Source organism: Mizuhopecten yessoensis, unplaced genomic scaffold, assembly GCF_002113885.1.
Source record: "Mizuhopecten yessoensis strain PY_sf001 unplaced genomic scaffold, ASM211388v2 scaffold8937, whole genome shotgun sequence".
Taxonomy (NCBI): Eukaryota; Metazoa; Mollusca; class Bivalvia; order Pectinida; family Pectinidae; genus Mizuhopecten; species Mizuhopecten yessoensis.
The window spans coordinates 726,688-742,717 of NW_018407797.1; the positions used below are offsets into that span (position 1 = coordinate 726,688).

General features: G+C 34.1%; 2 protein-coding genes across 4 annotated transcripts; both read right to left on the bottom strand.

Annotated features, from left to right (window-relative positions):
* Positions 1 to 6,022: 6,022 nt before the first annotated feature.
* Positions 6,023 to 12,064, bottom strand: LOC110456903. Of its 3 annotated transcripts, XM_021507945.1 has the most exons (8): positions 12,013 to 12,064; positions 11,435 to 11,565; positions 10,406 to 10,492; positions 9,259 to 9,937; positions 8,787 to 8,793; positions 8,647 to 8,705; positions 7,506 to 8,210; positions 6,023 to 7,273 (listed from the first exon to the last, which is right to left on the bottom strand). In XM_021507945.1, the coding sequence occupies exons 2-7, from the start codon at positions 11,537 to 11,539 to the stop codon at positions 7,660 to 7,662; spliced, it is 1,488 nt and encodes a 495-aa protein (XP_021363620.1). In that variant the 5' UTR covers positions 11,540 to 11,565; positions 12,013 to 12,064; the 3' UTR covers positions 6,023 to 7,273; positions 7,506 to 7,659. The 3 variants fall into 3 exon arrangements, with proteins under 3 accessions (XP_021363620.1, XP_021363619.1, XP_021363621.1); XM_021507944.1 differs by having other exon boundaries at positions 8,647 to 8,793; XM_021507946.1 differs by lacking the exons at positions 11,435 to 11,565; positions 12,013 to 12,064 and adding an exon at positions 10,990 to 11,039 and having other exon boundaries at positions 8,647 to 8,793.
* Positions 12,065 to 12,067: 3 nt separating this feature from the next.
* Positions 12,068 to 14,808, bottom strand: LOC110456905. The gene is made up of 4 exons (XM_021507947.1): positions 14,801 to 14,808; positions 13,944 to 14,083; positions 13,246 to 13,516; positions 12,068 to 12,672 (listed from the first exon to the last, which is right to left on the bottom strand). Exons 2-4 carry the CDS (start codon positions 14,067 to 14,069, stop codon positions 12,347 to 12,349), a joined length of 723 nt encoding a protein of 240 aa, XP_021363622.1. The 5' UTR covers positions 14,070 to 14,083; positions 14,801 to 14,808; the 3' UTR covers positions 12,068 to 12,346.
* Between the last annotated feature and the right edge of the window lie 1,222 nt (positions 14,809 to 16,030).

Sequence of the window (16,030 nt, forward strand, 5' to 3'; positions counted from 1 at the left end):
AAAAAAAAAAAAAAAAAAAAAAAATCTATTACGAACTACATATAATTTAACAACAAGGATTATTTATCATCAAAATGATTATTTAAAGCTGAGCATGGCTAATTGTGTAAAAAAAAAATCCGAACGTGAAACAATCGGAGCAAGTTTATGTAATTAACAGTGATTTCTTTTGTAAAGCCGATGGAAATTATAAAGTTACACATCTGTACACACCTGTTTCATTTAGACAACAGTGTAGACATCATCAGATCAAACGCAGAAACAGGATTTGTAACATGTAATTTGAGAGATATTGAAGACCAGTTCCATTTTAGTTTGATTTGTCCATCTTATAGCGATTTGAGGCACAGATTAAATAAAAAATACTATTAAAAAAAAACCTTAATTTTTAAATTAACACAACTACTTAGTATGAATAATGTTAGAGAGCTATCCAGCTTAGGTAAATATTTATGTTTGGCATTCAATTGGCGTAAATATAGATTTATGTATTGAGGTATTTCATAACTGTAATGTGTTAATTAAGTATTGCTATACCCACATTATTGAACGGTGTTTTATATATGTATACTGTGATGTCACTCTCCTGTCTATTCTAATTATGTTTAGAGCATGTAATATGTATATATGTATGTACCTATAAGCCTAAGGGCTTTTGATTGATAAAGAATGAATGAATGAAGGTAGGGGTTATGTCCACGTGTGATGTGATTGACATGCATTTAGGTATAACTTTGGCCACGTGTCATCTGAACCAGTTTCTCACCTGGCCATTGATTGACAGGTGCTGCTTGCTACAAATAACAATAACTTCTGTATTTCTCTAATTTCTTCCCGAATTATAATAAATCATTCCCGCGATAATTAACTTCGTAAATAATGAAATTCATTTTTTCATATTTTATCCAATATATATAACAAAGATAATTATTGTATATCATCCCGTGATAATTTACTCCATTAATAATGAAATTCATCTTTCTATATTTCATCCAATATCACAACGATTAATTATTGTATATCATTTCCGTGGTAATTGATATAAATACTTCATAAATGATGAAATATATCTTGCTATAATTTTTCCAATGTAACAGCGATGAATTATTTATATCATTCCCGTCATTATATCAGTTTTATTGAGTGTTTTGTTTCTGTATTGGGTCGTATTTGGTAAATCGACGTGTGTATTGGGTGAATTAGGCGAAACAAATTTTCAATCCAGTTGGGAATCACAAGAATCTAATACGTCTCGTGTCTCTAATGTACCTCTGAACCAACTCTAAAATATCTAAATTCATACATCGTCTCGTGTCTCCAATGCACATCTGAACCAACTCTACAATATCTATATTCATACATCGTCTCGTTTCTCCAAAGTACCTCTAAACCAACTCTACAATATTTATACTCATTTTATTCATACATCGTCTCGTGTCTCCAATGAACCTCTGAACCAACTCTACAATATTTTTATTCATACTTCGTATCGTGTCTCCAATGTACCTCTTAACCAACTCTACAATATTTATATTCATACATCGTCTCGTGTCTCCAATGTAACTTTGAACCAACTCTACAATATTTATATTCATACATCGTCTCGTGTCTCCAATGAACCTCTGAACCAACTCTACAATATGTATATTCATATATCGTCTCGTGTCTCCACTGTACCTCTGAACCAACTCTACAATATTTATATTCATACATCGTCTCGTGTCTCCAATGAACCTCTGAACCAACTCTACAATATGTATATTCATATATCGTCTCGTGTCTCCACTGTACCTCTGAACCAACTCTACAATATTTATATTCATACATCGTCTCGTGTCTCCAATGTTCCTCTGACCCAACCCTACAATATTTATATTCATACATCGTCTCGTTTCTCCAATGTACCTCTGAACCAACTCTACAATATTCATATTCATACATCGTCTCGTGTCTCCAATGTACCTCTCAACCAACTCTACAATATTTATGTTCATACATCGTCTCGTGTCTCCAATGTAATTTTAAACCAACTCTACAATATTTATATTCATACATCGGCTCGTGTCTCCAATGTACCTCTGAACCAACTCTTCAATATTTATATTCATACATCGCCTCGTGTTGGAAACCATAAAAAAAAGTTATACATCGTCTCGTGTCTCCAATGTAATTTTAAACCAACTCTACAATATTTATATTCATACATCGGCTCGTGTCTCCAATGTACCTCTGAACCAACTCTTCAATATTTATATTCATACATCGCCTCGTGTTGGAAACCATAAAAAAAAGTTATACATCGTCTCGTGTCTCCAATGTAATTTTAAACCAACTCTACAATATTTATATTCATACATCGGCTCGTGTCTCCAATGTACCTCTGAACCAACTCTACGATATGTATATTCATATATCGTCTCGTATCTCCAATGTACCTCTCAACCAACTCTACAATATTTATGTTCATACATCGTCTCGTGTCTCCAATTTAATTTTAAACCAACTCTACAATATTTATATTCATACATCGTCTCGTGTCTCCAATGTTCCCCTGAACCAACCCTACAATATTTATATTCATACATCGTCTCGTTTCTCCAATGTACCTCTGAACCAACTCTACAATATTTATGTTCATACATCGTCTTGCGTCTCCAATGAACCTCTGAACCAACTCTACAATATTTTTATTCATACTTCGTATCGTGTCTCCAATGTACCTCTTAACCAACTCTACAATATTTATATTCATACATCGTCTCGTGTCTCCAATGAACCTCTGAACCAACTCTACAATATGTATATTCATACGTCGTCCCGTTTCTCCAATGTACCTCTGAACCAACTCTACAATATGTATACTCATACATCGGCTCGTGTCTCCCATGAACCTCTGAACCAACTCTACAATATGTATATTCATATATAGTCTCGTGTCTCCAATGTAACTCTGAACCAACTCTACGATATTTATACTCATACATCGTCTCGTGTCTCCAATGTACCTCTGAACCAACTCTTCAATATTTATATTCATACATCGCCTCGTGTTGGAAACCATAAAAAAAAGTTATACATCGTCTCGTGTCTCCAATGTAATTTTAAACCAACTCTACAATATTTATATTCATACATCGTCTCGTGTCTCCAATGTTCCCCTGAACCAACCCTACAATATTTATATTCATACATCGTCTCGTGTCTCCAATGTACTTCTGAACCAACTCTACAATATTTATATTCATACGTCGTCTCGTGTCTCCAATGTACCTCTGAACCAACTCTACGATATGTATATTCATACATCGTCTCGTGTCTCCAATGTAACTCTGAACCAACTCTACAATATTTATACTCATACATCGTCTCGTGTCTCCAATGTACCTCTCAACCAACTCTACAATATTTATGTTCATACATCGTCTTGCGTCTCCAATGAACCTCTGAACCAACTCTACAATATGTATATTCATACGTCGTCCCGTTTCTCCAATGTACCTCTGAACCAACTCTACAATATGTATATTCATACGTCGTCCCGTTTCTCCAATGTTCCTCTGAACCAACTCTACAATATGTATATTCATACGTCGTCTCGTTTCTCCAATGAACCTCTGAACCAACTCTACAATATTTATATTCATACATCGTCTCGTGTCTCCAATGTTCCTCTGAACCAACCCTACAATATTTATATTCATACATCGTCTCGTGTCTCCAATGTACCTCTGAACCAACTCTACAATATTTATATTCATACATCGCCTCGTGTTGGAAACCATAAAAAAAAGTTTGATTGTTAAGCGTTATATTGTCACTAAGTACAGAATGGAGTTGAGGAAGAGTTGTCGTTCGTTTGTATATTGTACATAGACGACAGTGGAGGAGAAAAATATCACAGTGATATCATAGTTCTCTCTCCGACGTAAAGTCATATATGTTTGGTTTATATATTCCGTCTTTGGGTATTGCAGAGTTATCTTCTCTTGTAAGCAGGTATTGATTGTTACGTCATTGGTTTGTGTGATAAAATTACGTCGTTTTCTCAAAAATTGATGTCGTTACTCTCACAAACAAATGACGTAACAATCATTACCTGATCACAAGAGCAGATAACTCTGCAAAACGAAAAGACGGAATAGGGATTAGTATCAATTGTTCTCACTGAAAGTAATCGTAGGGAACCTCTGTTTAACATGTAAAGTATGAAGGAAATTTCCATATGCAAGTTGCAACAGTAAATTTTATTGAAAACTTTTACCTACATGATAATTTTTATTTAAAATTGTACGATTAATAGTATGTCAATTTCAAGTGAGATTATTGATAAAGTAACAATACATTTAGAAATGGCAAGATTTTATCAATTCTCTGTCACACACTTCACAGAATACATCTGATTTCAGCTTCGTATTTTGATTCTATGCAGCTTTTCATTTTTTTCTCTGTTCTTACCTACATGTATAACGCAGAGGAGGGGCGACACTTTGCACACGGCATCATCATGTTGATTTCATGCATAAATGACAGAATTATATGGTTTAATATCAAGTTCCAGTTACAGTATTGGTTATTTTTTTTAAGAAGGCATCTATTAAGTCAGGCTATCTGGAATTTCATCTGACTTTGTTTTGTTCTTTATTATTTGGTCTTATTTTTTTTTATTTTTTTTGCATCAATTTTTCATTGGAATTGGTTGTTTGTGTTGTCTGTTGTACTAGTGTATTATTTATATAAAATTATGGAGATGTGGTATGATTGCCAAAGAGACAACTATCAACCAGAGTTCAAATAATGTGGATATTAGCAACTCTAGGTTACCTTACCACCTTCAACAATGAGCACAACCAATATATATAAACTATAGTCAGTTAAAAAAAGACCTGATCTGATGTAATGTAAAACAATTCAAATGAGAAAACCAACAGCCTGATCAAGAAGAAACAATAAACAAAAATGAAGGACAGCAACCAACAACAACAACTGATATACTGACTCCTAATTTGGGATAGGCACATGAAGAATGTTGCAGGGTAAAAAAGGTTTGTGAGCACTGGTGTCATTATTTTCTTGTACTGAACAGAAACCTGCTACATAATAAAAACAGGTCATCTAAGAACTCAATGAGTGAACTTGTCTTTCAGGCAGCTGTAAATTTAGCTCAATAACTGACATAATGGACATTTTGTATTGTACACCAATGATGGTTTTATTCCCATTTTGCATTTTACAAAGATCATTTACCATGTTCAGGAATAACCTCTCTAGCTGTTCAACAAATGAATTTTCTTTGTGAAAAATTGAGGACTTGGTGGTTACAAAAGATATAACCTATTAAAGATTTTTTGAATTATAACCGACTGTTTCTACTGAAAAAACAAACTTACTGAAATTTGAGGTTACTCATCCTAATGGAAGATAATCAATGTAAACTGTGATAAGGTTTGAATAAGGCTTCATGTAGATTTAATCATTTCTACACAACAAATCTGAAATAATTTCTGCAGCTGGAAATATGAAGACAGGGCCTGCATAAATATTTACTTACTAGTAACCTTTTCCTCAAAAACAAAAAGATCGAATCAAGATTTTTAAGATTCAAGATTTTTTATTCACTCTTGACACACATTTCGTGTGTAACAGGAGGTCAATCTTCGAATACATTTTATAATGGCAGACAAACTGGAAAGATTGGTGTATTTAAAAGCAAATGCATACATACTAGGCATAGCATGCATCCATATTGTATCATACATACATATTATAGCATACATACATATAACATCATAGATATATATAATAGCATACAAACATGCATATAATAGCATACATACATACAACAGCACACTTGCAATCATATAACAACATACATACCTACTTACATAAACCAGCATACATACATACATACATATAACAGTAAACATGCATACATATAACAGCATAAATGCATACATATATTACCATACATACATGCATATAATAGCATACACACAAACATACTTTGCATAACATAGCATGCATACATATCATAGCAAAGCATACATACATACATGACATATAGCCTAGCATTGTAAAACTGGCATACCTACATATATAGCAGACCATATTAGAGAAAAGAATAGCAAAGCATACATGGCATACATAATAAATTAGTATAATATATTTAGCATTTTTTCTAGTTTAGATAAGAATTTGCTTATTTTGCTGAGCTAGGAAGAATTACAAATAGAAAACATACCTTTCATTTTTACAGTAGTTGGATTGATATAATAATAATTGGGAATGTAATGATGACGTATTTCAATTACAGCGTCATTCTGACATTGGTACAAATAATGAAATTCGTCACCTACATGTTTTAATATCTATTTCCAATGGGTATCGACCAAGCTCTCCATATATCATATAGTTTGGAGTACTTTTCCTTAGATTTAAGATCTTCTTGAAAAATTTCAAATGGGTTTGTTCAACAATACCAGCTTTTTTGAATCCCCATATCTCACTCGCATACATCATAATGGGTGATATACAAGTGAATCAAATAGTTTAAGTTGCAAATCTACTGGTAATGGAATATTTCTAATTTTCCACTGTGAAATTTTTATTTTTAATCACATATTGTTAAACTGTCTCAATAAAAACAAAATTGCACTACTTTTACACTACAATTACAAATGAATAAAATAATTGTCCAATTTCAGCAATTATTCATCACATTGAATTCTGATAAACAGTATTTACAGTTACACCACTGAAACCTAAAACAACACAGAAAAAGTTAACTTCTACTCGACTGCATGTTGTCAGGTACTGGGGGTAAACCAACATCAACTCGAAATAAACGTGGTCTAAGGCTTTGTTTCTTGCTGGTAGGAAGGCTCTTCCTGAGGTGAATATTGAACAATCTTCTCTCCGTGTGTGTCGTACTGTGTGAAGTCTCTTCTCATCAACATCTTCATCGAAACCTGATTCCTCTGTCTTAAACCTTTCATTCCTGGTCCAGTAATGGAAAGGCAGTTCAAGGTCTAACCGTTTGCAAAATTCTCTAACTATTTTTGCCCATTGGTTCTGAAATTCTGGTACAGTGAAAGTATCACCAATCTGTCGTCTCGTCAAACTAAAAAAACATTCTACATCATCTGTTGTAGCAGCCCTTGGGTGTTCAGGATAACCAAATTCTGCGTTTTGCAGGCGTCGTACTTCCTGGCTTTCAATATTTGTTGTTATTTCAATAAACGTCTCTCTGGTAAACCCTCTAATATTATCCATTGGTCTGAAATTATTAAAAGAAGGTAAGAAGACAGCATATAATACAAACAATACACAAGTTATATAAGCATTTAAAACAATTAATACATATACATGTATATTATATATGCATATAAAACAAGCAATACCTTACATATGTTTTGTGGACTGTTATTGTTTTAGCCAAGGTATTATTTGTTTTTATTTTGCCTTTTAAACATTTTTGATTCCAGCGTCTCTTGAGCTAACACACATACCTGTTGACATCAATATATGTGAAGTCATAATTCTCCTCGTACCATGGCATAAGGTCTGCTAAAATGTAGTTTAACATCTGATAATTTGCCTTGCACCGTCTCAGTTGTCCCATTCCTCTTCCATCTGAAGCCTCATGCCAAGCAGCCACAGTTGTTACATATTCAGCCCATTGCGCTGCATTCTGGCTGCTACATGGTAAGACAACAGCTTTTCTGCATCCTCTACAGACTGGGGTCTTTGTCCAGTAAGTGCGGCATGAGATAGTCCTGCTCTTGGATCCAACAATGCTTTGTCAAATGCCTCCGGATCCAGTTCTTGATATCGGCATTCCCTTGTTGATGTAGCTATGCGCTTCAGAACATGGTTATGGTCGCCTCTCTCATGATGTTGTTTGCACGTTGTCTTGTCAATTTCTGGCATATACAGGTGTTGTGATAAATCTCTCCCCTCTGATTTTAAACTGGAGACAGTATGTCTATAAACATATGTGCTTACTAGGCTTCTTAACCGATCAATGAAGGATTCTGGTGTGTCCCTGCGGAATGGGTAAGGTGTGTATCCCTCGGGTACCAGTTTACCACACAAATAAACAATGCTGTCTTCAAAAGTGAGACCATCATTTAACATGTCAACCATGTCTAATAAAACATATGAGGGTATGTATTCGTTTGGTAACTCTGCGAATGGGATACCATTTTCGTCATCTGGAAATACACAGGAGAAAAACTATAGCACAAAAAAAGGATATTTCATGAAGCATGTAATACAATCTATATGATATGGTATTAATGAAAAAGGATATATTGTCATAAAAACTATTTGTAAATGAGCATGTGGTATGCTGTAATATGACATGTTCTTTTTTATTTCTGTCTCTTATATGTACAAGAGTGTCTGATTGAAGTACATCTCCTAGAATTTATTCCCTATTTTTTTTGGACATATCTTCATTTATGTCATAAAGCATCAATCAAAACATACAAAACAGACATGAAACAATAAAATTTGTGGCAATCTAAACGATATGGTTTCTTAGTTTAAGAATTTAAAAATCTTCAAAAAAACAAATAAAGGTCAAAACTATGTTAGACAATGTACCAAAGTATTATAAATAGGCTTTATATATAAAAATATACATACCACCGTCATATGTAAGCATGGATTCAAGTGTTGCTTTTGACATTTTTCTGACGACCTCTTTTGAATCATGAACTAGTTGCCAAGTGTGAAGAGGGCCAGTGTCTCCCTGTGTCCTTAGAGAATTGAATTCTCCATCTGTTACAAGACCTGAAAAGGTTGTCAGTTGAAATGAACAAGTCCTTGTACATTGTATTTTAAATGTAAATTTATGACCATCAATATACATATATAAACATTGAAATTGAGCTATTAGATTTGGGAAATCCATGAAAGTAGTTCTAAAATGTCAGAAGGTCATCTGCAACTAAAAGCAAAAGGGCTAGCTGTGTGGAAATATGTCTGTTATGCTCATGAGTAATGTGAGGAAGTAACAGTTCCTGCATAAAATAATCTTATAAAAGCTGTATGTGCCAGTTAAAAGATTTAACAGCATAACAGTAATCTATGCATGTTTTACATTTTGTCTTAACAGTAGATTGTTTTCTCTTCGTGTTACACAAGTTACTTTATGTGCACAACATTTTGTCAAATGCTTTATGTTCATCTAGCCAATCTTGATGTATCATATTACATAAAAAACAATTTCCTGCAATTAACATAATCTAAACTTACCAACAACATTAATTCCAGCCAGTGTTAAAGCATTTTTAATAGGCTCTGTTATGTCTCTAACATACTGGTCTCTCAGAGATTTGTAGGGTAAATACTGGATTGGAAGTGCATATGGCTTTATGTTCCTCTGCTCATCAGAAATGGCAATAACAAGTATGTGGGTCACTGCTGTCCTCTTTTTCTTGAATAAGTTCTTTAAATATATTGGATATTCCTGACTTATGGACTTAATATTAGCTCTGGAGTCTGAATCACTTTTAAGCTTGGACATAAATTCCAAACACTGCTGCAGCAGAGTGTTGCATTCCACAACTTCCCAGTTCAGGCCTTTGAGTGTTTCTGAATTTGCATTTTTCTGATTCATTTTCTTTCTAAAATCATTTGTGGCCTTCTTAAAAGCATCTTGAAGAAATTTCTCATCTAGTTCTAAATTTACCAAGCCTGTTTCTAAACTAGTTTTTAGGTCTTCTTCGGTGGTCAATTGTATGGAGTTTATCCAGTCAAGTCTAGATTGGTATTCGTCTCGTAAGAATTCAAGCTGCCCATCATTTAGGTCAACATCCCCATTCCAAATATTTTTTACAGAATGTTGTAAGGATTCTTTCACATCAGTTCCGTCCAATTTTAGCCAAAATCGACCATTAGGATTAGTTTCTGTGATGGATTTTACTGCTGGAGTCTGAAAAAAGAAAGAAAAAACATCATATAAATTTCGATTTCTACCAAATACTTCTTGTATCATGTTTTTGACAAAGGCAACTATGACTGGCCAATTTAAATTTGTTGTTGTTTATCAAACCTGAGAACTGAATAACCGCTGATAAACAAAATGTACATGTATGTAACATTCATGAACTTAAGTAAAGACAAGGCAAATCTTTGTTAGTCTGTTACTTTATTAAAAACTTTTTTAAACTGGGTGTTACTGTATCATGTAATTAGTGCTTGACCTAATTTTTAAGCTAAAGACTGTATGTTGACTTCTATTTATTGTGTTGTTGGGTTGATGTGTCATTGACATAGCTACCACTATTTTTATTTATATGTTGGGTTGTTGTCTCATTATCAGTGCTCCACCTTATTTTATTTACCATATGTATCGTTGAAATTAGTCTTTGTGTACTTAAAATGTGAATTACAAATATACCTGTATTTTTGGGGTGGTGGTAAATTCTGAGGTGGAAGTTCTTCTCTGAGTTGTTCTCTTGCTCATAGCTGCTAAATTGACACGTGCCTAAATAAAATAAGAGAGAGACCATAATTAAGTTATCTTCAATAGCTTAAAATAGTTATTCATTATATACTGAGTGCTGAAAGTGGCGTTAAACACCAACCAATCAATCAAATTAAAATTTCCATTTCGCTAATGAAATAAATTTTATAATGAAATAAATTATTATGCAATCTCTAATATTATGTATCCCCCACCCCAATTCACGTAATACTAACCCCCAGAAACAAGTGATGTGTTAGGCTATTTTAATAGATTCGGCTAAACATAACAGGGATATACAGAATCCGGAGTCGTTCAGGAAGAGAAATGTCTGTAACATTGGCATTACATTGAGACTGTAAACATGTGACCGAGATTAAGGTAAAACAAAACCGATTGAGTATAGTCGAGTAATGCAAATACTGATCTCAACAGGGTCACACAACATGAACAACAATATAACTGAGGCATTCAAAATATATTATTAGCTTTCAGAGTCATTTAAATACAATTATTACCACTTTTATTCATTCTGTAATCCTTCGCACTCCCTGTGCACAACAATCAGCGGAAATGCATGAAAACACATACATGTAGCTAAGGAACCCGGAAACCGGACAAAATTTCCGTATATTTTTGTTTTGTTTTTGTTATCTCTGTGTGAGGAGGGTCTGTACGAGAGTGTAAAAAAGTGAGGTAAAATATAAAAATTACAGTATGAGAGTGTGAAAAAGTGAGCGAGAAAGAAATGAACAAGTGTTGAGTGTGAAGAAAGAAAATAGAGAGTGTTTCATGTATTGTGGGTCGAAGCTGGGGCAGCCCATCCCCAGACAACCCACTATTGATGTATGCATGCCTGGGTTGTTAAATGAATATACATAAAAAAAAATATTTTTTTTTAAAGGAGCCCCATTATGTTTTGAGCCCATACTGTTCTAGTGGAGGAAATTAAGTAATTTATACCTTCAGTGGATCACCAACATCTGAAGATGGAAGGCCACTCCACATTGGTCCTCTTATCAAACGACCTAGTCTGTCTTCAAATTCTGCATCAAGGTTTCCAACCATTGATAATAATCATCAGGTATTGATATCTGAAATAGTAATGTATAGAATACAATATATTCATGGTACATGAAAAAGAAGCAAGTTATAGTATGAATTTTTACAATAAATGTATGCAACACACAGTTAATGATAGAATTTGAAAGTCGTAATGTACATGGTGTACATATTTACTACTTGAATATTACTTGTGAGTCCAGTGCTGTCTCCTTACATATAGAGATGATACTCATTTATACCCACTCCATGCCTTTCAGTTTGAAGGAAGAATAAACCTATCATTAATTAATTGCAATATATACATTTAGGAAATATCAGATAGTCTTAAAACAAGTTGACACCAACTAATAAATTTAAGCTTCCGACACCTGCACTTAAGCTTGGTTAAACAACTTCTGTTTCAAAATAATTTAATGTGCATGTACATGTACGAAAAAAGAATGTGTGAAAATTAAATTGAAACTTAAGATAATTACCTTTTTTGAATTTGAAGTACTGAAAAACTGCAACTGATACTGAATCAAACCAAAGGGCATCCTGTCAACTGGCAAAAGTGGACTATCAGAATCGGGTCTGTTGGTGCCGAGACATCTGGCAAAATCTAGTAGTACATTTGGTTTCCCTTTTTTCTGTAGTATATCCATTGATTTGATTGATAGGCTTGTGAATTTCTCTGGTGGTTGTTTTATACCATTTTCAGCACATACAGTTTTGAAACGTGTGTCTAGAAGACATAGTTTGTCTGAACGGGATACTTTATCAAAGTTTTTTAGTACCACCTCATTTCTTTGACTTGCCGTAATGTTAATATTATCGAATATGTCCAATAAGATGTCCTCTGGTATTAATGAGTTTAGCAAATATTTTTTTATTTATCTCAGAATTCTGCTTAAAGAATTGTTCAACAAGTTTTGTTGATTGTTCAACATCTAATCTTTTGAGTGACTTGAGTAACACTTTTTCAATGACGTCAATTGCAGGTGATATACTGGTATTCTGATCAGGTTCCAGGAATCCCGAGTCACCATTTAACTCCCTGATGTCCTCATAATCACAACTGTAAGCATCTTCAGCTTCTGAAATAGTTGAATAAGTTGATCTGAGTTTATTCACTATCCTGGATCTACATGATGTTGCTGTAAAATAAGGAATAAATATATAGTTTAATATTAGAAGCCATTAATTCTTATGCTAGATGATCATGAGAATTTTTGTTTTTTGGTATTTAACACCACTTCAAGCATCTTTGTTATCTCTTTCACCCCTATGTAACTTGAGTAGACTCTACCATGCATTGATATGGATGAGTTCATTATGGTCTACAGTGGTGAAAGGGTTATACCAAGTTATTATTATAGAGAAAACTGCTGTTCTTCAACAGGAAGGAATTGTCCATAGTATTTGATATAATACGTGTACATGTATCACTTTTAAAATATTTACACAACTGTCTAAGATACTACTGGTCAGGTAGAAAAAGTCATGAACAAAAACAAATTTGCAATGGGTCTATTGCCAAAAAAAATGTGTATTAGCAGTTTTGATATATATTAAATGGTAACCTGTTTTCAAAATACACAAAGCAAGGCCAAATATACACGCTTGTAGTCTCTGTTAAACCTTAGGTGACTTTGAAGGTCAAAAAGTATTAGTTAAGAAAACTACATGTAGAGACATTGAACACTCATTTAAAATATACTTTAACTTACGACTACGAGTGGAACCATCTATCATCTGAACATATTCAGCTGCTTTTATCCAATAAACATGATCTGATCTCATGGATGGCCATTCACTGTCAGAAGTTTGCAAATCTTTATGTAGAGCCACAAATTCAATTAGACTTCGAACTTGATCATCAGTCCATGCTCCTTCTCTGCTTTTCTTCTTTGGCGGACTCCTAACAGGAGTTCGTTTTACAGGTGACCAGCTAAGTTTCCTATTCCTTTTCTGAGTATTTACACGGGAGCTCATTGATGCCTAAAATTTCATTTTTTTGTAAATAATCAGACTTAACTGTACATTATGTTCAGAACAAATACTGTATTTATATTTATTGTGTACAGATTCTCAGAAAAAATGAACATTCATGACACATACAGTCTTCACCACAAACCCACCTTCCCAGACTTGTCAACTTATTTGGGCCTGTAAAAATAATTTCTACAGACCAAAAGAATTTAATTAAAATTTCTGTAAAATTGAGCTTTGATGTTGTGAGATTTAAAAGTTTACAAAAGTTTATCATGTACACATTAAAAAAGGAAAAAATATACACTTTTGTTACATCTTAATGGTTTCTCTATAAACAATAAAAAATGTAGAATCAACTGAGCACATATACATGTATCATGTATCATGGGAGAACCCTATGTAATTGAGCATTACATTTTGTATTTATACATACATGTACCAAAGGTGTTGAAAATCCTGGCAAATCATTCTCCTTGCCAGTGTCCACAGGACTCTGAAATAAGCTTTTCTTTGGATTTTTTAAAATTGAAACATATCTGGCCACTACTGGAGTATCCATTTTATCAACAGCAACTGCATATTTGTAATCAAGAAGGAAATTATATAATGGCATTATTGTCAAGTAAAAATTGTAAAAAGTCTATGCATTAACTCATTCAACCCTGGAGACACATATGAACTCTGCCAATTCAAAGGTTGGAGTAGTTTATTATGAAATTTCAGGGGTGAATGAGTTAATCATATATGAAGCTCCATAAGGGAGGACCCCCCGCCCCCCGGCCTAAATCCGCCTCTGTAAATCTGTCTAGCCATGTTAAGTTATTTTTACAGTTATATGCACATTTGTTTTTATCTTATAACATATGTCCTATAACATTTTCTTAATTTTTATGGAAAGTGGGCTCAGGGTAGTTCAAATAAATCTTTATCTCGATTTTCTGCTCAAGGAAATTTTCTTGCATCAGTAGCGAATCACTGAAAAATAGGGGATTTTCCGTGGTCAACTGTGTAGTCAAATGTGGAGACTTAAGGAGACCTTTTAAAATTTAAAATGCTTCATGAATGTTCTTTATCGTGTTCTATCTTCAACTTTGAATCTCAAACGGTTTTCCGTAAGACTTTGAAAATTGACATCAGGTCCAGATGCTGAGAGAGAAAAACGTAATGGCTGCTGATAGTACCCTTTTTATACTCTTCATTTTCCTACTACAATCGTTGTTTTCATACTAATTCGATAATATATCCTTAAAATATTTATACTACTGGAGGGCATAAACATAAATTACTCACCTTTCACGATCCTTNGGCCGAATTCCGGTCACGTGACACATATTTTTATGCACACGACACCTTCAGTGTCGCCCCTCCTCTATAACGTTTCCTTGTAAAGAACACTTTAACGTCGAAAACTAAGACAAAAATAAATCTGTAGTCTACCAGAACAATGCTAAACTGTGGGTATTTTACTCTCTGGTAGCGATATTATTTACAGTTCCGTAACGTCAGATGTTGACGCACATACGAAAAGTCGCGGATTTCGCTACATTAGCGCTATATCAAATCTGAATAAGGATCAAATATATATGTTATTGCATACCATCTTGTTCAGGAAAAAATTCGATCTACCTGAATATTTCATTAAAATATATAGCAGTTTCGAGTGCAACGTAATAATCACCGATATAACGTCAAAATTCGCCATTATTCCAATGTAATGTGTAACGTACATTGTAAACGGGTTACGCGTTTAAATAAATGGATATTTAAAAGTAAAATATGGACCCATTCTGCATATGTTTGAATTTTTGATAGAAAATATTTGTAAACCATAAGCTGTAGATGGCAATGGAGCCAAATGCTTCCGAGTTCGGTAGCAAGCTCCGTCCACCTCGCGCGTCGCTTCAGAGTTCGGTAGCAAGCTCCGTCCACCTCGCGCGTCGCTTCCGAGCTCGGTAACAAGCTCCGCCCACCTCTCGCCTGATTGGCTCGGCGGAAACACCCGAGTGTAGGTGTGTTTTAGTTCCCAGACTAACACACACGACTAAAACACACTCAGGCAAAAGTGGGGATATATTCGATTTAACCAATTACTTTTATATAGAGTAAATAAAGTAGAGGTATAATAAAATGATATAAAACCTACCGACTATTGTCACCCTTCTGTTACAATGATATCAATATCACGGACTATTGTCACCCCCTGTCACAATGATATCAACCCCATCGACTATTGTCGTGACCCTCCTGTCACAATGATATCAATCCCTACGACTATTGTCATCCTCCTGTCACAATGATATCAATCCTACCGACTATTGTCATCCTCCTGTCACACTGATATGAACCCCGCCGACTTTTGTCATATTCCTGCAACATAGATTAATCTTGCACAGCTACTTTTGTCACCTGTAAGTCACATGGACCAATCCAACTCCCCTGTCACAAATATCAATCCTACCACCTATTGCTAATCTCCTGTCGAAAACAAAACAAGAACACTAGCATAAAAGACTTCTTTAC